Source organism: Chlamydomonas reinhardtii, chromosome 12 (assembly GCF_000002595.2).
Source record: "Chlamydomonas reinhardtii strain CC-503 cw92 mt+ chromosome 12, whole genome shotgun sequence".
NCBI lineage: Eukaryota > Viridiplantae > Chlorophyta > Chlorophyceae > Chlamydomonadales > Chlamydomonadaceae > Chlamydomonas > Chlamydomonas reinhardtii.
This window is the reverse complement of record NC_057015.1, coordinates 894,523-917,989: the sequence shown is the minus strand read 5'-3', so window position 1 is coordinate 917,989 and position 23,467 is coordinate 894,523. Positions and strand designations below refer to the sequence as shown.

At 59.7% G+C, this 23,467-nt stretch overlaps 2 protein-coding genes across 2 annotated transcripts in view; one reads left to right on the top strand and one right to left on the bottom strand.

The window, feature by feature from the left end:
• CHLRE_12g495959v5 (uncharacterized protein) overlaps positions 1–12,210 on the top strand; it is a 21,306-nt gene extending 9,096 nt beyond the window's left edge. Inside the window, exons 2-11 of the mRNA XM_043068007.1 lie at positions 432–842; positions 1,130–1,768; positions 2,239–2,985; positions 3,452–4,126; positions 4,405–5,049; positions 5,356–5,439; positions 8,882–9,188; positions 9,623–9,840; positions 10,281–11,024; positions 11,381–12,210. Of these exons, the coding sequence (XP_042918006.1) occupies positions 461–842; positions 1,130–1,768; positions 2,239–2,985; positions 3,452–4,126; positions 4,405–5,049; positions 5,356–5,439; positions 8,882–9,188; positions 9,623–9,840; positions 10,281–11,024; positions 11,381–12,141 (5,202 nt within the window). The 5' untranslated portion in view covers positions 432–460 and the 3' untranslated portion in view covers positions 12,142–12,210. The remainder of the gene's footprint in view (positions 1–431; positions 843–1,129; positions 1,769–2,238; positions 2,986–3,451; positions 4,127–4,404; positions 5,050–5,355; positions 5,440–8,881; positions 9,189–9,622; positions 9,841–10,280; positions 11,025–11,380) is intronic.
• A 3,902-nt stretch (positions 12,211–16,112) lies between these two features.
• On the bottom strand, positions 16,113–19,344 carry CHLRE_12g495958v5 (uncharacterized protein). Its single transcript, XM_043068006.1, has one exon. The coding sequence runs from the start codon at positions 18,946–18,948 to the stop codon at positions 18,769–18,771; it is 180 nt and encodes a 59-aa protein (XP_042918005.1). The 5' UTR covers positions 18,949–19,344; the 3' UTR covers positions 16,113–18,768.
• Positions 19,345–23,467: the final 4,123 nt, after the last annotated feature.

Sequence of the window (23,467 nt, the reverse complement as noted above, 5' to 3'; positions counted from 1 at the left end):
GGTGGCAGCTGGGCGGGCCTGGGCCGCAGCACGGTAACCAAGCGATCACTGCAAGGTAACCAGTTGGTCCGACACTGGTTACCACGCGGTCTGTTAACCGCTGGTAACCAGTGAGGCGGTCTATTAACCGTCGGTTAGCGGCCTCAAGCCCAAATAAACCGATGGTAACCTGAGTGCCAAACCGGCCATTCCTCCCGGATTAACCGCTGGGTAACCAGCGATTAACCGATGGTTTAATAGGGGCTGGAACGGTAGGGCGTCACCGGAGCCTATGGTTTTCGGCAGCACCCGCACCGTCAGCTTTGACACGCTGGAGATTGGATCCCTGACAGGGACTTCACTTGAAGCGCAGGGCCTGGCCCTGTCCAACTACCCTGATGGCATCGGGCACCAGAACCCAAATACCTGGGGAGAGGTTGTGGACTGCGCAGCCGGTTGGTATACCATATCCCTGTCCTTGATGACCGCAACCAGCTGCAACAGAAGCCTGCGATACAAGAATCAACGCGTATCCAGTGCGTTCCGGCCGTTGTCCAGAGTGTCCGAGCCCCCCCCATTTTGGAGGCTGACGCTCACGTACCGCACAACCTCACCATACGTGGGAGTGGGCTTCTACGAAACCGGCGACGTTGAATATTCATACCCCTGCCCGGTAGTGCTCGAACCCACGGAGGCCATTATTTCTGTACCCGTGCCGGCCGCCTTCACCTACACCGCCAGCCCCAACACCGTGACGCTGACGCCAGCTGATTGCGGCTGGGCTGCCGGGTCCACATTTGACAGCTTTTTCCTCATTACGTATGTGGAGGGGGATGATGCTCCAGTGTCCGAGTTGCTAATCGGTAAGCAGTTTGTGGGTGGGGGAGCATGCAGGGGTGTATGTTTAATCAAAATACGGTTTAGATAGCGTATGCAACCAAACATGGGGGGTGATGAGTCACATGTTCAGTTGTCCATCACTTGCTTTGTCTGCCTAGATGTATACGGTAGCTAGTCTGCATGTCAAGGCCACGCCAAGTCGTTGTGAGATTAGGGGAGGGGATCGCCACCAAGTTGCAAGGTAGAGTATACATGTCTTGGGTCTGACGGGAAGCTTACTTCTGTGCGTGTTTTGGATTTCCTGCTGCAGATTCGTTCACCATAGAAACAGGCATCGCTCCTTCGCCGCCCCCGTCACCGGCTCCACCGCCCAGCCCCGAGCCGCCCAGCCCCGCGCCCCTAGCTTTTGGCAACACCCGCGCCGTTGCCTTTAGCTCGCTGCCTGTGGGAGCGCTCACCAGCTCCTCGCTGTCGGCCCAGGGCATTGAGCTGTCTGCCGGCAGCAATCCCGTCAGCCCGGCCTGGGGCGAGGTGGTGGACTGCGCGGCGGGCTGGAGCTATGGCGGCGGCACCATCATGACCGCCGCCGGCTGCACGCAGGCCCTGCGCTTCCCGTACGACGACTTCAGCGAGTCGTTCCGTCCTGCCTCGCCCCCCAGCATGTTCTGGAGCCTCAGCCTCACGTACCGCACCACGCTGCCATACGTGACCCTGTACCTGTACCCCACCAGCGGCCAGGGCAACGCCAACGCCTGCAAGGTGCGGCTGAACCGCACCGAGCCCATCGCCAGCCCCAGGCCGCCGGCCTTCGTGTACTCCGCGTCCAACAGTGTGACCGTGACGGCGTCCGAGTGCGGCTGGAGCGCTGGGTCCACGTTCTTCAGCTTTTCATTTTACGTGGGCGTGGAGGGTAGCTCAGCCGGCATCGATGTTTTCGAGCTGCTGCTCGGTGAGTGCACACGTTCGTATGTGTGTGTGTGTGTGTGTGTGTGTGTGTGTGTGTGTGTGTGTGTGTGTGGTGTGGTGTGGTGTGTGTGTGTGTGTGAGGGTGTGTGGTGTGGGGGTGGGGGTGGGTTGGTGGGTGCGTGGGTCGGTGGGCCGGTGGGTGCGTGGGTGGGGAGGGGGCGGATGCGGAACGGGCGGTCCGGCTGGGGAGGTGGAGAGGCCCGGTGGTGGCATTCGCTGTGGGATGTATGGAGATGCACAATTGCGGTATCCTGTTTGTCGGGCTCTGACCTCCCCGGCCACCCTCAATCGCTTGGGGATACAAGGGCATGCCTCCGACACCAGCCGTTTGCACGTTGTGCGCGCGTCCAGCGCGTCTATCGGCTCCTCTGGGATAGATGTTCTTTTGATGTGAAGCGTATTCAAGTGCACAGATCTGACGAAACCGCGGTCCGTGTATTCTTGCCTATGCAGATTCATTCACTATGGTAACGGGCATGGCTCCCTCGCCCTCGCCCTCTCCTCCCTCGCCGGCGCCCCCGTCACCGGAGCCACAAAGCCCTGCACCGCCCAGCCCCGAGCCCCCCAGCCCGATGCCGCCCAGCCCAGAGCCACCCTCGCCGGCACCACCGAGCCCCGAGCCCCCCAGCCCCGCGCCGCCCAGCCCGGCGCCTCGAGCCTTCGGCAGCAGCAGCCTCACCGTCAGCTTTGATGCGCTGCCGCTTGGAAGCCTAACGCTCACGTCGCTGGAGGCACAAGACATTCGCCTGGCCCACCAAAACGAAAGCAACGCCTTGCCCGGATGGGGACAGGTGGTGGACTGCGCTGCAGGCTGGACGACTGATGACAGTTGGGCTATGACTGCCACCGGCTGCAACAAGACCCTGCGCCTTACGAACGCACTATCGGACTTCTTCCTGCCATTGTCACCGCCCAGCACGTTCTGGAAGCTCTCGATTACGTACCGCACCACATTTAGGTACACGGTACTTTTGCTGTACGGCACCGGCGATGTCAGCCACGTGTGCGACCGGGTGCTGCAGAGGTCAGATCCGACCCCCTTGCCCAACCCGACCAAGTTCACCTACACCGCCGCGCCCATCACGTTTACGGTGACTCCGGCGGACTGTGGCTGGGCTGCTGGGTCTACATTCGACAGGTTTGCCATCTCGATTAGTACATATTTAGCATTCGGCGACGACCGCGTCGACTTACTGCTCGGTAAGTGAGACGCACGTACAGATGTCCCAGCGGTAGTCACGGCGTGGTACTAGGCGTATTATTAGACATGCGTGTATGTGTAGCATACCGTACGTGCAGTGCGTGTTTGGGTGGCTGTCCGTCCGGGAGGCCCATCCAGGCGATTGCATGCGTATACCCAGCCATGAGCTTGCACCCCACAGCACGCAGCAGCAGGCGGCATGCCTAGATAGTGTGTGTGTGTGTGTGTGTGTGTGTGTGTGTGTGTGTGTGTGTGTGTGTGTGTGTGTGTGTGTGTGTGTGTGTGTGTGTGTGTGTGTGTGTGTGTGTGTGTGTGTGTGTGTGTGTGTGTATATATGTACGTATGAGTGCGTGGAACTGCCACCGATCCCAATGTCAGGCAGATACATGGCAGGGGCGCTGCTCTGACAAAACTAAACTATGTGCTGTATATATCTTACTTGCATGTTTCTACTTGTGTATGCAGATTCATTCACCATGGACACGGGGAGCGCTCCTTCGCCCCCGCCCCCACCCCCATCCCCCCCCATGCCCCCGCCGCTGCCGCCGTCACCCCCGCCGCTGCCGCCGTCACCCCCGTCACCGGAGCCTATGGTTTTCGGCAGCACCCGCACCGTCAGCTTCGACACGTTTGAGCTTGGATCCCTGACAGGGACTTCGCTTGAAGCGAAGGGCCTGGCCCTGTCCAACTACCCTGATGGCACCGACCACCTAAGGGGTGAGGTTGTGGACTGCGCCGCCGGTTGGTATAACAATGTACCCATGAACGCAGCCGGCTGCAATAGAAGCCTGCTATACAAGGATGAAGGCTCATCCAATGCCTTCCGGCCGTTGTCCAGAGTGTCCGGGCCCCCCCCGTTTTGGAGGCTGACGCTCACGTACCGCACAACCTCACCAAACGTGGGAGTGGGCTTCTATGGAACCGGCGACGTTGAATATTCATACTCCTGCGCGGTAAGGCTCAAACCCACGGAGACCATTGCTGAACCCGCGGTGGCCGAATTCACCTACACCGCCAGCCCCAACACCGTGACGCTGACGCCAGCTGATTGCGGCTGGGCTGCCGGGTCCACATTTGACAGCTTTTTCCTCTACATGTCTATGACGGCGGGTGTTGCTCCAGTGTTCGAATTGCTAATCGGTAAGCAAGTTGTGGGTGGGGGAGCGCATGCAGGGGTGTATGTTAAATCAAACTACGGTGTAGATGGCGTATGCAACCAAACATGGGGGGTGATGAGTCACATGTTCAGTTGTCCATCACTTGCTTTGTGATATATAGCTAGTCTGCATGTCAAGGCCACGCCACGTCGTTGTGAGATTAGGGGAGGGGATCGCCACCAAGTTGTCAAGGTAGAGTATACATGTCGTGGGTCTGACGGGAAGCTTACTTCTGTGCGTGTTTTGGATTTCCTGCTGCAGATTCGTTCACCATAGAAACAGGCATCGCTCCTTCGCCGCCCCCGTCGCCAGCACCGCCGCCGCCCAGGACCATCCCATGGCCGCCCAGCCCCGAGCCACCCAGCCCCGCGCCGCCAATCCCACTGTTCGCCAGCACACGCGTCGTCAGCGTTGAAGCGCTGCCGCTCGGTAATCTTGCCAGCACCTCGCTTCTGGGTCTCGGCATTGGTCTAGACGCTGACATGTATACTTCATCGCCTGCGTGGGGCGAGGTGGTGGATTGCGCCGGTGGCTGGAGCTACGAGGGAACTACCATGACCGCCGCCGGCTGCAACCAGACCCTGCGCTTTCCGTATCAGGGTTTTACCGGCAGGTTTGAGCCCCTGTGGGCTCCACATGGCGGGTTCTACAGCCTCTCCCTGACGTACCGCACCACACTGCCGTGGGTGCAACTGGAGCTTTTTAACTTTCAGTATTGTACATTGCGGCTGAACGGCACAGAGTCCATCGTCAGGCCCAGACCAGCCGCATTCACCTACGCCGTGTCAAAGACTGTGACAGTGACACCGGAAGCGTGCGGCTGGGCGGCTGGGTCAACCTTCCTCAATTTTAACTTCGATGTGAAGTACATCCCTGGTGGTATTGACGTGTACGAGCTGCTGATCGGTAAGCAGCAGGGAAGGAGGAGGCACCAACTTGGCGTGGCAATAGCTGGATAGTGGCCAACCAATCAACTCGTGCGCCGTATGTGTGTATGTGTCCTCGTGTGTCCAAGTGTTTGCTAGGCCATCTGCTGCATGTTCGTGCATACGGGTGGGTGTGGGCTACTATGGATGGGCATGCCTCCGGCAGCAGCCGTTTGCACGTTGCGCGCGCGTCCCGCGCGTCTCTGTGGGATGCCCTCTGGGTGTGAAGCGTGTTTGACTGGGCAGGTCTGACGAAACCAATCTCCATGTATTCTTTACTCTGCAGATTCGCTAACCCTGGAAATGGAACCTCCTCCTCAGCCCAACCCGCCTAGCCCCCCGCCGCTACCGCCGCCCTCGCCGGCTCCGGGTAGGTTGCGAGTGCCGGATGGGGTGTTCACCTAACGCAAGGTTGCCAGAGCGGCAGGCAGTCCAGCTTACAGATTGCCGAGTCGGAGTCAGACATGTAAGGTTGCCAGAGCGTGTGTGCGTGTGTGTGGGGTGGGGTGGGGGTTCAACACCTAGATTGCATTGGTTACAAGAGGGACCTGCTGACGCAGTTCACGAGCCAGTGACACCTAGGTTGGCAGCTCATCAGGTTGGCGAAGCGGGAGCGCGTAAACCAGGTTAGTTGATTGGCGACACACTTCTGGCGACCGACCCCGGGCCCCCTCCCCTAATTCGCCGGGTCGCCCAAGGTTCTCACTTGAGGGTTGAACAAATAGGGTATTCATTCCCGCAGTCTCCGTCATAAGGGTACTTACATGAGGTCAGTGCTCGTATCTTCCATCTACACTGTAGAAATCTGCCCAAAATCCGCCGAAGGCGGAGAAAAATTTTTGGGTTTGGGTGCCGCGCATCTACGCAGGTGTAGACGTTTTTGGCCGTTTTTGGCGCAAAATGGGGGAAGCGTAGACGTTTTGGGGGGCTTGGGGGCTTAAGTGTAGATGCCGCGGTCAGGGTCATCTACGCATGTGTAGATGCCGGGTGCCTGAGGGCATCTACAAGGTAAGAGCACTGCATGAGGTGCGAAATCTATTGAAGCCAAAAGCTACTAGGACGACCCCAACGCTCCTTGTGCCCCACAGCTAGCACGCCCCCAGCGACCCTATCTACCGCCCCCAGCACTCCTTAAACCCCTACCGCCCTTACTGCCTCTGCACCGCGCCCAGCACCCCTAAGTAAGGGCCCTACCGCCCCCAGCGGTCCTGCCTACCGCCCCCAGCGCTCTTACCGCCCCCTGCACTCCTACCTAACACCCATACCACCCACAGCGCCCCCACCGTCCCTACTGCTGCCCCCAACGCTTCTAACGCTAGCTTATGGCGGATGGAGTCGTGAAGCCACGCCCATGGGATCCGGGCCAATACCTCTCATTCCTATGCCCACGGTGTGGTTAGCTATCCAAACTGACTCCTCCGTAAGAAGCACGGCGGCCCCAGCGCGCAGTGTACACACGACTACGGGTTTACTAGGCAATACTACTTCTGGACGGAGACAAAAGTTCAAAGGGTGTACGGGTGCGGGACGGGTATATGTGTTGGCCCGCCACAACCTGGTGTTGTTCGCTATACAGACATATCGCCCATAATAATAATAATAGGAGCTGGCGGACTTAAACTGTTTACAAGGCGAGGGTGCAAGGGACCCAAGTGTGAGGCAGCGGGGTCCGGCGGCACACGGAGACGGCTCAGACGCCGGGCGCCGCGCCGTGCAGCAGGTCGCGCGTGGAAGTTGGATGCTCCATAGGCAGCGTTTATTTGGGGGCGGCCCCTGTCGCAAGGGACCCACTTGCATGTACATAATACTTTCGCCCAAGTTTGCCACGCGCGTGAGGACGTCAGTCGCTGGTGGAAAGTAAGATAGGTTGCGGACCGACATCACGCATTTCTCCCATGCTGAAATGACGCAAGGGACCCATTTTATTTGTTCCTTAGTGAATGGGGGGAGACGAGGCCCAAGGGGGCCCACGGCAGTGCGCACGCATGCTTGTCGGCCAGTGGTCGTCTAAAAGGAAGCGAGTTGCACATCACCATAAGGTTGCGTAGACAGGGGGGGGGTTAGGAAACAAAGTGCCAGACCCCATGCCCTGAAATCCCCCGGGACCCCCCTTGAGGGGACGACCGACCCCCTGACGGACAAAACCTTGTTGTTCAGGGGTTAAAAACCCTCCATTTAATACCGAAGTGGTGTCAATCGACTCCTCTTGACGAGCACTGTCACTCCGTGTCATCAGCGGTCCTGTTCTGAGACTTCTATCCATGGAAATCCCCTCGACCCAGACCACCCCGCGCTCAACTCTCTGCCGCGTGACGAATGGACAATGTGCATCGGCAGCCTTGTTAGACGTGAACTCATGCGCACCAGCGCTTCAGAGCCCAGCTGTGTCAGTGCGCATGTGTTGAATGAGGAGACATGTCCCGACATGTCCACGCCCGGACGCGCAACTTAGCCCTCCCACGCTTTGTTTGTGCTTGTTACGTCATAACGTGCACATATGAGCCTCGTACTGCAGCGTTTGGCCCCTAGTTTCGCTTGTGGGGCGCTTCCCGAAATCCGGCAGGACGGGCTCCCGAAACCCGACGGACCCCCAGGGACGAGGACCGACCCCCCAACTTTGGCGGCCCAGAACTTCCTCACCAGACACCCGCTTTAAAAACTAAAAGTACGTGCATAATGCTCTCCTAAAGCTCTGTAATTTTGAGCATGGGGTAAAAATCTGAGCTTTCTACCCCCCCTGGCGTAGATAGTAGTACGCGTATTACGTACTACGTACTGTACTACGTACTTTACGCTGCCCTCGTCGGCTAGTACATTGGGAAAACATATTGTGCTGGGGAAACCAGCGGCGGGGTGGGCCGTGGCACCGCCATGGCGGGCGAGGGGCGTGAGGGATGCTGGAAAGGATGTCCCAATGGATGTCCGTCGAAGTGCGCAAACCATGGCTGCTCTCCGCACTGCAGCTGTGTTTTCTTATAACAAAATAAGTATAATAAGTTAAAGGAAATTCCGCCAGAAGGCTATGGCCGCGCAAATCGAAATTCACACCACCGATTCGGGCATGGTGCGGGCACGCGTGTCGTGTTTGCACTGGCTTTTCCCCCGGCTTTTGCGGCCCAGCGTAATTCGCAACGTATTCTAACGTTCTGTGCTTGAAATCCTATTACGCTGTATAAATACGCGTATTATGGAGAGAGGGTCGCGTACTAGGCAACCCTGCATCACCATGCACATCCACATCCATGCACTGAGCCAGGACGGGCTGTGCCCTTGACTTACTTTGGGAAAGCTTGTTCCTCATATGAGTGCCGTTGCTCGACTCACTCTGGGAAAGCTTGTTCACGGTTGACGTGGAATTCCACGGGTATATGACCTGCACCTAACCGGGTTTATGTTAGTTGCACTAAGCTACTTGGACTGCTGCTGTTACACGCACATCTTCGTGGAGGGGTTCCCCAATGAGCTTTGTTCGTGAGCACTGGCTCGGACGTATCTTCCGGCACGCCTTCCCACAACGCGCGCGATGATGTAGGGGGAGGCACGTCAGGGCGACTTACATGTTGATACTGAATTACTTGAGTCTGAGATACCGCAGCAGTGCAAAAGCAACACGGCGGCTCACATTGCCTCTCGCCCGCGCACGCCCCACCTGCCCGCCTCAGTCGCCCCCCTACCTGCCCCGGCCCCGCCCGGCGTGCACCACGTACACGCACATTTACAGGCCTTGAATCTGTACACCCATATATCTATACGCATGACGTAACCCTGACAATGCCCCAACCCTGTGCCCTATTGTGTACGTGCGCCTGCAGATCAGCGGATTGCCAGCTTCACCTCGCTGCCTGTGGGCGCGCTCACCAGCTCCTCGCTGTCAGCCCAGGGCATTGAGCTGTCTGCCGGCAGCAATCCCGTCAGCCCGGCCTGGGGCGAGGTGGTGGACTGCGCGGCGGGCTGGAGCTATGGCGGCGGCACCACCATGACCGCCGCCGGCTGCACGCAGGCCCTGCGCTTCCCGTACGACGACTTCAGCGAGTCGTTCCGTCCTGCCTCGCCCCCCAGCATGTTCTGGAGCCTCAGCCTCACGTACCGCACCACGCTGCCATACGTGACCCTGTACCTGTACCCCACCAGCGTCCCCGGTAGCTCAATTGGTAGAGCATGCCGCTGTCACATGGCAGACCCAGGTTCGAATCTCCGATTCGGCCAGGTTGAGGCTGACAAGTATAGATGCAGGTTCGGATCCTGCCCGGGGAACCGAGTCAGTATTCCGGTATGGAGTCCGCGGTACTGATAGAAGCGTTGTAGCGACTCTCTGGGTTCGGATCCCATTGTTGCAACGTGGAAACTTCACGATGGCCGAATTCGGAGAGTTGGTAGGCCAATAGGTCCAGAACTTCGGTTCCTATGGACTGAGTGAAGGTGGATGCGTGGGGTGCCTCTTGCCAAGGTCCCACAGAGATACGGTAGGGTTAGCCTCGATGGGACTCTTCCTTAAGGCACGCGGGACCTTGGTCCGTGCGTAGGTATTATTATTATTATTATTACCCCACCAGCGGCCAGGGCAACGCCAGCGCCTGCAAGGTGCGGCTGAACCGCACCGAGCCCATCGCCAGCCCCAGGCCGCCAGCCTTCGTGTACTCCGCGTCCAACAGTGTGACCGTGACGGCGTCCGAGTGCGGCTGGGGCGCTGGGTCCACGTTCTTCAGCTTTTCATTTTACGTGGGCGTGGAGGGTAGCTCAGCCGGCATCGACGTTTCTGAGCTGCTGCTCGGTGAGTGTACACGTTCGTGTGTGTGTGTGTGTGTGTGTGTGTGTGTGTGTGTGTGTGTGTGTGTGTGTGGTGTGGGGGTGGGGGTGGGTTGGTGGGTGCGTGGGTCGGTGGGTCGGTGGGTGCGTGGGTGGGGAGGGGGCGGATGCGGAACGGGCGGTCCGGCTGGGGAGGTGGAGTGGCCCGGTGGTGGCATTGACTGTGGGATGTATGGAGATGCACAATTGCGGTATCCTGTTTGTCGGGCTCTGACCTCCCCGGCCACCCTCAATCCCTTGGGGATACAAGGGCATGCCTCCGACACCAGCCCCATGCCGTTTGCACGTTGTGCGCGCGTCCAGCGCGTCTATCGGCTGCTCTGGGATAGATGCCCTCTTGATGTGAAGCGTATTCAAGTGCACAGATCTGACGAAACCGCTGTCCGTGTATTCGTTACTATGCAGACTCGTTCACCATGGAAACGGGCATGGCTCCCTTGCCCTCGCCCTCTCCTCCCTCGCCGGCGCCCCCGTCACCGGAGCCACAAAGCCCTGCACCGCCGAGTCCCCAGCCCCCCAGCCCGATGCCGCCCAGCCCAGAGCCGCCCTCGCTGGCACCACCGAGCCCCGAGCCCCCCAGCCCCGCGCCGCCCAGCCCGGCGCCTCAGGCTTTCGGCAGCACCCGCACCGTCAGCTTTGATGCGCTGCCGCTTGGAAGCCTAACGCTCACGTCGCTGGAGGCACAAGACATTCGCCTGGCCCACCAAAACGAAAGCAACGCCTTGCCCGGATGGGGACAGGTTGTGGACTGCGCTGCAGGCTGGACGACTGATGACAGTTGGGCTATGACTGCCACCGGCTGCAACAAGACCCTGCGCCTTACGAATGAACTATCGGACTTCTTCCTGCCATTGTCACCGCCCAGCACGTTCTGGAAGCTCTCAATTACATACCGGACCACATTTGCGTACACGGGCCTTGTGCTGTACGACACCGGCGATGTCAACAACTTCTGCGAACAGACGCTGGAGAGGTCAGATCCGACCCCCTTGCCCAACCCGACCACGTTCACCTACACCGCCGCGCCCATCACGTTTACGGTGACTCCGGCGGACTGTGGCTGGGATGCTGGGTCTACATTCGACAGGTTTGCAATCTTCATTTACACATTTATGGCCGTTGGCCGCGACCGCGTCGAATTACTGCTTGGTAAGCGACGCGGGCACCGGAGATCTCCCAGCGCAGCGGTATGCGCGGCACACGTGGTAATAAACATACTGCGGTGGTAGACATGCGCGTATGTGTAGCTTACCGTACAGTGCTGGGGTGGCTGCCCGTCCGGGAGGCCCAGGTGATTGCTTGCATGCGTAGGCCCACCCATACATGGGCTTGCACCCCGCAGCACACACGCAGCAGCAGGCGACATGCCCAGATAGATGGCATGCATATGTTGTATGTACGTGTGAGTGCGTGGGGCTACCTAAATGTCAATCAGGCAGCAGGTACATTGGGCACTAGCTGCTCTGACCGGAGGTAACGTGAATATTTCTACATGTGTTATGCAGATTCGTTCACCATGAAAACGGGGAGCGCTCCTTCACCCCCGCCCCCGCCCCCGTCACCCCCCATGCCCCCGCCCCGGCCGCCTTCACCCCCGCCGCTGCCGCCGTCACCCCCGTCACCGGAGCATATGGTTTTCGGCAGCACCCGCACCGTCAGCTTTGACACGCTGGAGATTGGATTACTGACAGAGACTTCGCTTGAAGCGCAGGGCCTGGCCCTGTCTGACTACCCCTTCGGCACGGGTCACTTTAAAATGACCTGGGGACAGGTTGTGGACTGCGCCGCCGGTTGGTATCTCGCAGCAGCAGCAGTAAGCATGAACGCAGCCGGCTGCAAAAGAAGCCTGCAATACAAGGATGAAGGCTTCAGCAGTGCGTTCCGGCCGTTGTCCAGAGTGTCTGAGCCCCCCCCGTTTTGGAGGCTGACGCTCACGTACCGCACAACCTCACCAAACGTGCGAGTGGGCTTCTACAAAACTGGCGACGTTGAATACTCCAACTTCTGCCAGGTAGAGCTCAAACCCACGGAGACCATTGCTGGACCCGCGCCGGCCGCGTTCACCTACACCGCCGGCCCCAACACCGTGACGATGACGCCAGCTGATTGCGACTGGGATGCCGGGTCTACATTCGACAGCTTTTTCTTCTACATTGCTATGGCGGATGATGATGCTCCAGTGTCCGAGTTGCTAACCGGTAAGCAATTTGTTGGTGGGGCCCCGGGGAGCAGCTTGGTGTATGGAGCAGCTTGGTATGTCCTATAAAACATTGGTGTAGATAGCGCATGCAATCAAACATAGGGGCAGGGGGGGGGGGGTTAGGAACAAACATTTCTGACCCCATGCCACAAAACCTCCTGGACCCCCGACTGACCGACCGACCGAACCCACCTGCCGTATGACCCCCCAAAAAACCCTCAGAACCAGTTTTTTGTCAGGCTGGTGCCAATCGCTACGTAAATGATCCGCCGTGGGAGCACACTTTGATTGACCGACATTTGGACGTGTCATGTCCACCCGTCTGCCGACAAGTATCCTGATAGACTGGCCTGCTATGCAACGGCTTACTCCAATGTTACCTGATATACGTACGAAATGTGCTGACACGTTCATCCATGCAAAAGCCGGCCGGCACTGGCCTGTCCCTGACCAGTTCCCCAGGCATCTCCCGAAATGCCGACATGCCACTCCCCAAACTACCCCATACTATGCATGTGTGCTAAGTCTGGGGTATACCTACGCACGCCTCGTTTAGCTGCACCCATTGCGCCGCGCGCTGCAAGACAGAGGCGGTAGGTAGGAACAAAACTTGGCACGAACCTGTGCAAAACCATTTGGGACCCCCCCGACCGACTGACCGACCGGCCACTTATGCATGGTCGCACCAGATAATCAATAACATCACTTATCGTTCTAAATACTTCCTGTTGCCTCTCCACACTACGAGAGCGCCGACGAGCTCAACATTTGAGCGGGACGTGCCGAACGCGGGGATCTTCCCCAAAATGGCCAAAATGCTGGTTCTTATCACCTATGTGATGCTAATCTTGGGAGTACTCGCCCGGCCGAGCCACTGGCCGGAGGAGGTCCGACCCTTCCATACCCCTGAAGTGCTACAAGCTCTCGCAGGCCTCTTGGCCCGATCTTGGACGCCGTCTCTGACATCAGGGGGTCCAGAGGAAGTGGCGACCACGGCTATGCACCGGATGCCACCCCAAAAATACGCGCCATTTTGCCTCCCCGCGACCCTCGTCGCGACGAATCCCGCAATATGCTTTGCAGGCTCTAAGCTCTACAGCGGAAGCTATGGATCTCAGCAGATGAACGTGAGAAGCGCAGCGCCTACGCCGACGCAACATTCGCAGCAACCCCTCCCTGGAACTCGCAAACAGCGGCTTTGCAACGAGACCAATACTACTTTACCTGTCAGCCTCCAACCCCCAGCGCCTGACGTGCAGAACTTAGACTTGTCACGGGACCGTCGCAGACCAGCGACCACCTCGCCTAGGGCTGCAAACTCCTGCACTTCCAGAACTCTCAAATCGCCGACACTACAGCACTATGTACTTACCAGTCTCCAGCCATCAGCGTCCGACGGACAAAACTCAGACATGTCGCGAAGACCAGCGACCACTTCGCCTATGGCTGCAAACCCTTTCAGTCCCAAAACTCTCAAATCGCCAGCCTCACAGCACTACAGCAAAGCTGAAAGACCACCGGATGACACGCCCCACGACCCCGGCCCCGGCAGCTCGGCCCGGGGCCCGCGCGCCCCCGCTGCACTCCTGTGCCATACCCGCACCGCCAGCCCCGCCCTCCAGCTGTGGTGTCAAACTATGGGACCGTACCCCATAGTACAGCTCCATATGCACAACGACACTGACCCCCTCATTGCCACCGTGTCCTACATATCAGCACACATTACCAGTGCGCTATGCTGGACAGCTGTAGGCACCTTCCACGGATCCTGTGCCCTCCTTCGCCACACCATAGCCTCCTTGCGTACCCTCCTCACTCACACTGCCGCCTACATGACCACATGCACCGGCACTCTGATCGCCCACAGCTGGCGCACTGCAGCAAGCATAACCCTGTGGCCACCCGCCCTAACCCTGGTCGCAGCCAGTGTAGCACGGCTGGCCTGGTCTGCCCGTACCATGCTCTCCCACCCGTCAGCTGGCAACCTAACTACCCTAACCTTCACCCTTCTCGCCACCCTAACGCTATCCCAACCACTCCTCCTCCTCATCAGCACACACCAGCACATTAGCACCACCCTCACGCTCCTCACCACAACCGCCGCCATCTACGCCACCCTCAGGAAAACCCACGGCGCCCCGCTTATCCTGCTGGGCCTACCTGTATACGCCACGTGCCGCGCCGTAGCTGTTAAACCGGCCTACACCATGCGTACACTGCTTACCATTCTCCTCCTGCTTATGAACATTCAAGCCACGGCTGAAGCACCCGAACTAACACCCGCAGCTGCCCCACTCGCCATGCAACTCCTCACCCGCATCCCGGGTTCACCAACCCTTAACACCGGAGTCGTGGGGCTCACCTACCTCCTATCGCAAACTCATGTGCACCCCCAGCCCGCATGCCTAGCTCTCACAACCAACCTTGCCACCTATCGCTACCTGATTGATGTTACAACCCCATGGTCACACACACTCGGCAGCCCGACACCCCCTCCCATACGCCTCAGAGGAGGCAACCCAATTGGACACACACCGGCGCCCGACCGAGTGGCTGCTGCTACTGAGTCCGGGCGCAAACCTGAGCGAATCCAATGGCCCAGACAAATACAACACACCTTCTTCCGGGAGCAACAACAACTCAACTTCTGCACTGTACACGCCATAAACAATATGCTGGGCAAACCGTGGTTACTGGCTACAGATGTGCTTGCCTTCTGCCAGGCCACGCATACTGCATTGGCTGACACGCCTGCCCTACACACCCTATGGGGTCACCACTTCCGACACCATGGACTCTTCCATGAAGCTGCTATCAACCACTACCTGCGACACCGCCCCCCAGCCGTGGACCACACAGGGGCACGACTACTACTGCGCACAGTTGCCAAAGCACTAGCCCCGGGACACACGCAAGAACATATTGTAAGCCTTCTCCCCGACTGTTCCAAGGGCCTTGGTCTTATGGTGCACGACGGGCGCCATGCATATGCCATCCGCAAAGAGAATGACACCTGGTACCTCGTCGACTCACTGGCACACATTGGGCGCAAGCCTATGACGCAGGAACTCTGGGCTGCCACCAAGGGGGATCTCTTCTGCCTCCACCCCCTACACCCGGACATGCCCCCTGACCCCCTAACATACCCCACCATCCCGGGCCTCCCGGAACCCCCACCACCCCCGACGCCCACCACCCAACCCAGACCCAGGAAAGGGACTGTCCAACTAACCCTCCACACCACAATGACCCGCACCTTGAACCGTGCACCACTGAACCCCAACCCGGAAAACTCCACGACCAGCAACAGAGCGCAGACCCGCCCCCAGACCCAAACCACCCTCGCCAACCTAGTGGCACGATCCCAAACACACGCCGAGCCCCAAGGCACCCAACCTCCACCGCCAGAAGACCCCCAGGAGCCGCCCCCACACACGCACGCACCCACACATGAGCACGGCCGCCCCCCCACTCCCCCAAGTGCAGCCCGCCCCACAAGGCGCCTGCGCCGCAACGACCAAATCAGCCCCCACAGCCCCACCAGACACCGTACCCAACAGGATACCACAACAGAAAACCAACAACCCCAGGTCCCACCGCCCGCCAACGACCCAGTCCCCACGCCACAACCCCGCCCAACATGGGCCCAAGTCCTCACAAACAATGCCACCGCAGTTGGTACCGCAGCACTCCACGTGTTAAACCGCCTATCACCCGCCCCACGACACCGACCCGACACCCCCACCAGTGCGGCCCGCCCCACACAACGCCCGCGCCAGGAATTACCAGGCAGCCCCACAACCCACACTGCAACCGCTCTCCCGGACCCACCGCCAACCAACCCCACCGCAACCCAGCCCGTAACGGAACAGGCAGCTGAACCCGCCGCCAGCTGGCTCCATGTTGTCACACACAATGTGCGCGGGCTGAGCACCAACCTCCTGTCCACCATGTGCCACCTGCGGGAATGGGACGCAGATATTGTGATCCTGACCGAAACAAAGCTAGGCCCGCGCACGCGCTGGCTCAAAGACTGCCTCCGACACGAAAACCTGGCCTACCGCACCATCACCTCGACCAAACCAGGGACCGAGCACTACAAACGGCGATCAGCCGGCGTACTGATGGCGGTCTCTGCACGGTACCACTCAGGCGGACACCTCCACATACCCCCAACCCCACCCAACCTCCTGGGCCACCTAGCCCACTGCACTATCCGCACACCACACAGCATCCCCCTGCATATACTAGGCGTATACTGCCCCGAAGACATGCCCACACGCCGCCGCATATACACCTACTGCACCTCCACATTAAAATTAGCGGCCGCCGCAGGCAAGCACGTCCTAATCGGTGGCGACTTCAATGCCGTACTGACCGCAGCAGACCGGACAGGGCCCCTCGATGACGCTGACAGACACCATGCACGGTTTGTCTCATCCCACCGGCTGCAACGCATCACTGAGCCGAACGGCACCACCAGTATGACGTACTACCAAACACGTGACGGTCACCCTAAGGCCATCAGCCGCATCGATGATATCCTCATCTGCCAGCACACGTCGAACGCCCTAGCAGCGGCCGCAACGGAGCCAGGCGGAAATACGCCAACACTCAAAGTCCAACCCAGCGGCGGGCTATTCGACCACTCCTCAGTCCACATCCACCTTCCCACCTTTCCCATGCGCCTATGGACTGCACCCACGGGCAACCGCACGGGCAATACCACACAACCCCCAACGGGGCCCTGGCCACAAGTGGTGCTCCCTATCTCCACCTCCACCCTGGAGGCTGTAAGAACAAAAATTGAACACACACTTGCCTCACCCATAGCCAACCTCGCTGCTGCTCTCCAACCGGCCTCCACCGCTATCCGAGACCACCTCGATCGCTACACTACCGGAGCCACCAACGCCACCGAGCTTGACACCCAACTAAGAAGAGACCCCACCGTCCAAGCCCCGAACCTCGACGCACTGGCAGGACAACTCCACGACATACTCAAAGACGGCTTGAACATCCTCGTGGATATGTGCCCCAAGAAACCGCCGCGGACCGGCGCCTTCGCCCCCCGGCGGATTAGCAAGAAGATACGTCGGGCACACGAGGAACTACGGCAACTCCGAGCGGCCATCGCAGACAACGACACCCTACACACACCCGGAAATGCCGCCACGGGAGCGCCAACGCCGCCACAACCCAACCCCTGTCCTCCGACAGAGGGTGAACCCACAACCCCAACCCCCACCCGAGGCCCCCGACCGCCACCGCCCAACCAAACCGTATCCGACCTCATCAACAAAATCAAGCATGTTGGAAGCACACTACGCCAAACCCTCAAAAAGTTAACACAATCAGAGGTACAAAAATCCAGAGCCCGCTTCCAACACAAACTAGCCACGAGAGCTAAACAAGCACACAAAGATATCTTCTCCAATCAAGAACAGGCCCGGGGTATCCCCGCCGTCCTACACCCCCACACCAAAGCACACTGTACGGACAAAGCTTCCATCTTGGAGGCCATCCATACGTATTTCCAGGACCAAGGGGCCACCATCACTGGGCCGCGCACCGGCAACTATAAACCCGAAGACAGACATCCGAACACCAGGTACCCTTTTGACCCCAGCAACAGAACCGCACCCGACACTTTCAAACTGCACAGTACATGCAGCCCGACTAGCCACGCACTGCTACCAAGCATCTCCGACAGCGCCAATTTTGACACATGCATAGACCACCTAAGCAGAAACAAATCCCCGGGACCCGACGGCATTCCAAACGAGCTACTACGCGCCTTACCGACACCCCTGCGCACGGCACTCCACAACCTACTTATCCTAATGTGGGTCAGGGCCCACACACCTGCCTCGTGGACTGCCAGCGAGACTGTCCTGCTCCCCAAACCCGGAGACCCCCTGCTGCTTAAGAACTACCGCCCTAATAATAATAATAATATCTACGCAGGGCACAGGTGCCCGCGTGTCTTAAGGAGGAGTGAGACAAGCTCACCCCACCATTGGAAAACTTGATTTCCCTACCCCGGCTCCCCTGCGCGGGGGCCGCCATTGGCGGTCCCCTGGGTGCGGCCTCCCGGGCGGCATCGGGTGTTGGCAATGCCCATCTCTCGCTCTAGCCGGTAGTACAGGTTTGCGGTGCCCCGGAGTGTGGTGACGCCATGCATGTGGAGACGTGTGCAGCAGGCCTTGGCTGCCTGCGGTTTGGCTCCTAGGTCTTTGAGGAGAGTTTCAAGGGTACGGGGGACAGTGCCACCGTGTCCCAGTGTAATAACGTGCTTGGTATCGTAGTGCACAGTCCACCCTGCAGCTCGCATGGCAGTGGCAAGGGTGGCATGCTGTGCTTGTTTTTGAATGAGCTTCTCGCTGTGGTGCAGGTCAGAGGTGTATCCAACTTCAAGGATGTACACTGGGTAGGCCCCTTTGTTGGCTGGTGGGGATGTCATGAAGCGTTCTGCTTCGGACCGGGGAAGGTTCGGGATAAACAGAATGTCAGGCCGCATCCTGTTGAGGTCTGCAGCGGGCACTTGCGGGCAGAGCCATGACGGCGGCCGCATGCCCGCACAGTACTCAGGCAGTTCAGCTCGGGAGGTGGCATCCATTATCATGTAGCCACCACCGTTGTGACCATGGTGTAGGCATTCGGCAATCGTCCGCACTGCAGTGTTGTGTTTGGCTATCCTAGCGCCAACGAGTTGGGGGTGCGCGCAGTGGCCGGCAAGGTGACCTGCGGTGCCACGCTCTGGGTCAGATCCGCGGCTGCGCTGGGTGTGGGCACAGAGACCACATTTGTCGCTGTCTCGTAGTTTAAACAAAGCCAGCCGGGCCGGGCAGATGAGGCCTCCCTGACGAGCATTCTGTATGAACCGGCGTAGGCCGTGGCTGGCGTCCGAGTTCGTCATGTACGCGTTACTGGCGCGTGGGTCAAGGCTGGGTGCTGCCTCGGCCCATTTCTCCGTGTACAGGGTTTTGTTGGCGTATCCACCACGGCAGCTGGGGGCCATTGCCCTGGTGAGGCCCCGGTTTAGGTCCGACACGTAGTGCGTGGCTGTGCTATCGTCGTCCCTGGTGACCGTGAAGGTCGGCCACCAGTGCCGGGCGTGCGGGTCGTTGTCGGCCGGTTCGGATAAATCGGCGGGTTTTTCCTGGGTGGCGACGGCAGCCGCCCCTTTATCGGCTTCCTCGTTGCCGTGTAGCCCGGTGTGCGAGATCACTTTAATCAGGGCGGTGGGTGCGCCCCGGGCGTGGCGTGCATGGAGCAATGCCACGACTGAATCCAGGAGGTCCCGATGTTTACTCAGATGCAGTCGCCGAGGCTCGTTAATTGCTCGTTTGATTAGGTACAAGCTTGCAACAGAATCTGATGCAATAGTGAGCTTCTTAGTTGCAAATTCTTTACCTTCGCCACCAAATTCTGCGAGGGCAGCACGAATTGCTGCCAGTTCAGCTCTCGTAATAGTGTTTGTGCACCCAGCGCCATTTGGATTCACGTAGACAACGCGAGAATCGCTGAACCAGGCGCAGGCGCCGGCAACCTGGACTTCTTTGCCATTGTCAGTTTTGATTTTGCTTACCGAACCATCTGTCCAGACAGTGCCATTCACGTCGTGGGCCAGAGCATGGTGGGTCTGGAATCGCGCGTTAGGAAAGCGTCGTGCTTCGTCAGCCATGGCGTGTATCGTCTTTGGGTTAGCGTGCTGGTATTTGGCTTGCTTTAGAAGTGAGTTTGGGAGGGCCGGGCAGGTTGGGGCCGTGGCCGTGTGTGTCCACGTGCGCGGGTCGCTGATGTGCGTGGGTGCGTTCGCCCCCCGTTTCAGTGCGTCCACGAGCCGTTTCAGGCGGGGGGCAAAGCACTGGAGTCCGGCGGGGTTCCCAACAATGACCAGTCGGAGCCCCTTCTGGCGTTCAGCCTGGGTGTTGGTGCCAAGTCCTGTGTCAAGGCCCGCGGTGCCCGCGGACCAGTTGGCCAGCTCGTGGCAAAGTGGGTGTTGAAGCCACTGCGTGTGGGGGAAAGTGGCCGCTTTGGGGAGCGCCAATACAGTAAGGGTTGGTTCCTGTGAGTCACGCATAGCCTCGGCGCATGCGAGGGCCCACATGAGCGCCTTCCGTGCGTCGTGGGGGGTAGAGGGGGGGTGGGCATATTGCAAGCCGGTCCATGCGGTCTGGTAGGCATCGTGCAGTGCGCCAAAGGCCCCATCAGCAGGGTCTCGTGTCCAGTATTCGTGGGCTGCAATGGAGGAGTTTAGTGGGGACGCAAACATTTCCCGAATGTGTACTGCTTGTGTGACCCGCAGGCATTGGACGATGGCTGCTACTGTGCCTGCCGGCAGCGACACCTGGTGCATTGGCATGGCCTTGCGGTCCTGCTGCGCCGGGTCATAGCGGTAGCGCATGATGAGGGCAGCGACCGCTTCCTCAAAGGCGTTGGGCCGCTGGTTGCCGGTGTGCCTGAAGCGCTCCCACAGGGTAAGGAGGCGGGGGTAGGTGATGGTGCCCAGCCAGCGGCCACTGGGTTCATGGACGTGCGCCTCAGCTGGGTCACGGCGGGTGCCACCAGTGGTGGTAATTGTGTATGCTCCGGGGGCCACAATGTCCTTGTAGGGGTTGCACGGGCTTGTGGTGATGGTGGTGGTCGTGCGGATGTCACGCGCGCGGGATGCGGTATCCAGGGGCTCGGCGTCGTGGCGGCCTTGGCGCTGTCTGGCGGTAAGGTTCCGATCAGGTGCGGGGCGCACTGTTCGGGGCCGCGGGCCTTGGTTGGTACCGTTTGCTAGCCGGGTTTTGCACTCCTCCAGTAACTCCTCCCATTGTGGACTGTGTTTTAGGTCCCGTTCACGGTCCGTGCTCGGCGCCCACGTGACATGTCGTAGGAGTTTGGTCGTCCAGGACGAGAATAGGGGGGCCCCAGTGGGCTGCGGTGCTGCCGGCTCTGCAGCTTGGGCAGGCTCTTCAGGTGAGATTGCGTGGGCTTGGGTTTCAGCCGGAGGCTCAGCCTCGGTCTGCGCAGGTTGTGGGCATGGGCGCGTCGCAAGAGGGTGCTTATAACACCTGGCATTCTGGATAGTTGCGTAGCCCATGCGAACAAAAGCAGAGACAATGCCGGCCGGGCAAATGGACGGCTTCCACTGCACCTTCCAGTATTTTTCACGTGTCCCAGAGGTGTCCTCTCTGGCTTTGCGCTTCCGTGTCAGTTCTTTGTCCGTGACAGTTTGTTTGTTTTCGCTGTGCAGGACCTGTGCCAGTTCCTGTCCGTCATTGTCCAGGGCGTAGGTGAGTTGAGTGTCACCGTTAGTGCGGTTGTCGGCGGGCCTTGGGACTAGATCGTGTGTGATCCTTGCGCGGGCCAGTCGCCAGCTGGGACGGGCCCCATGGCCTCCCGCAGCTTGCACTGCCGGGGCGGTCAGGGGCGGCGTCGGGCTATCGGCGTCCATGGGGTCGTTGTGAGCGGCAGCCTGGTTGACTTCCATAGGCAATCCTGTGTTGTTCAGATACTCGCTTATGGCGTTGGGTTCGGGGTTGGCGGCATTCGCCGTGAGGCGGGTTGTGAGGGCGGGTGGTAGCCCACGGCGCTGTTGGCGTGGTTCGACAGCATGTGCAAGGGAGGGTGGGTCTTGTGGGTGTGGGTGGCAGATCCGCATGTGTCCTGTCATGTCTTTGGCGAGCGCCTGGAATACCGAGCATGCCGTTTCATATCCCCGCGTGCCCACCGGCAGGCTCTCATCGCCGTTGGTGAGCCGCAGGGCATGGTTGATGGCGGCGCGGTCCCCGGTGAGCAAGTCCTCAGGGGTAGTGCGTGTAGTTTCTGCAATGCGTGCGCGTTGCGCTGCATGTTTTGTAACGCGCCGTGCGCGTGTTTGGTTCTGTGGCCGGCGTGTTGTAGCCGGCTTGCGGGCTCTGGCCGGTGGCCGTAGGGAGGGTTGCGTTGCCCCATCAGCGGGGACTTCCGGTGCAGCAGCACCTTGTGCGCCGGGATGGGCCTGGGCCGCCCCTGCTGGAGAGGGGGGGGCTAGGTCGGCGGGGGCTTGCGTGGTGTTTGCTTGGGCGGGGGGCGCCTCCGGGAGGGGCTGCAGGTACCGGTCGAGGGGGTTGGCCATTCCGAGAGGGAGGGGGTCCGCCCTCATGGCTAAGGCCACGATTGCGGCCACGTCGGGCAGTGCACGCTGTGCGGTGGTCAGGGGGGCAGGGCTGCCATGGGCTGGAGCGTTTTCCCCTGCACGTGCAGCCATACTGAGAGCAAGGCTAAGCCTGTTCAGGGCTACCTTGTGCTTGTGCCGGACCCGGCTCGCTCCCATGTGCTTCTCGAGGTCCGAGCTAGTAATCAGGTGTTTGCCTGTGTTGCGGTCCACCAGGTGGCTCAGTTCGAGCCTCAGGTCCGCAAGAGGGAGGACGTATTCAATGGGGAGAGGTTCGACGCCCCGGGCCTCAGCTTCTGCCTCAAGGGCAGCGGCAATGGACCAGGTAGGCGCAGTAAAGGCAGACCCATTTTGGTACAGTGTGACACCGTACTCTTTTGCCAGGGTCATCTGTTTCAGCGTCGTAAGGTGGTGTGACCTATGGGCTGGGAGAAGGTGGGCCTGTGTGGGGCCAGCTATGCTTGCCTGGCGCGGCAGAAGGGCTCGGGTTACTATCCCAAGACGGCCCGAGTCATTTAGGGCAAGGACCAGGGCTCGCTGGGCCACGCGCGCGTATTGCGGCAGGAGGGAGCCCAGGCCCAAGCCGTATTCGTCGGCGGGCAGGAGGGAGGTCCGGGTGGGGAAGCTGCGGGGGAGTCCGTAGCAGCGCTTTGCAAAACCAGCCAGGGTAGTGTCGAGCGTTGTTATGTCCTGTTTTGTGAAGGGCATTGCTGCGAATCCATATGCAACTGTGGTGTGCACGCACTGTTGTATCATGCGCAGGCGTTGTGCCGGTGTCGCCAGGGATGTGGCAATGGCTGTGCCCTTGTCCTTCACAATCTCGGTGACTCTTGCGACATGTGCCGACCAGTCCAGCGAGAACGTGAGCTGCACTCCCAGGTACTTGTACGGCTGGGTCGGGGGGAAGTACGGGACAGGGGTCGTGCCAATCTTAATTGTGTTGGTCATGTTGCGGCGCATGGCGGCAAGGGTAGCTTTTCCTGTGGGCCCGTCAAGGTTGGGGTCCGAGCGAGATTTGTCGTGCCAGATGGCGGTGGTGGCACACTTGGTGTGATTGACACGCAGGCTCGCCCACTCGGCGTAAGATGCGATTTTGTCACATTGAACCTGCAGGTCGTCGAGCGAGTTGGTGAGCGCCGCCAGGTCGTCTGCGTACGCGGCGGCACTGCAATGGTACTGCAGGTTTTCGCTGGGGGTCAGGCAGCCGTAGTGGTAGCCCCGTCCGCCCGCATGGAGCCAGCG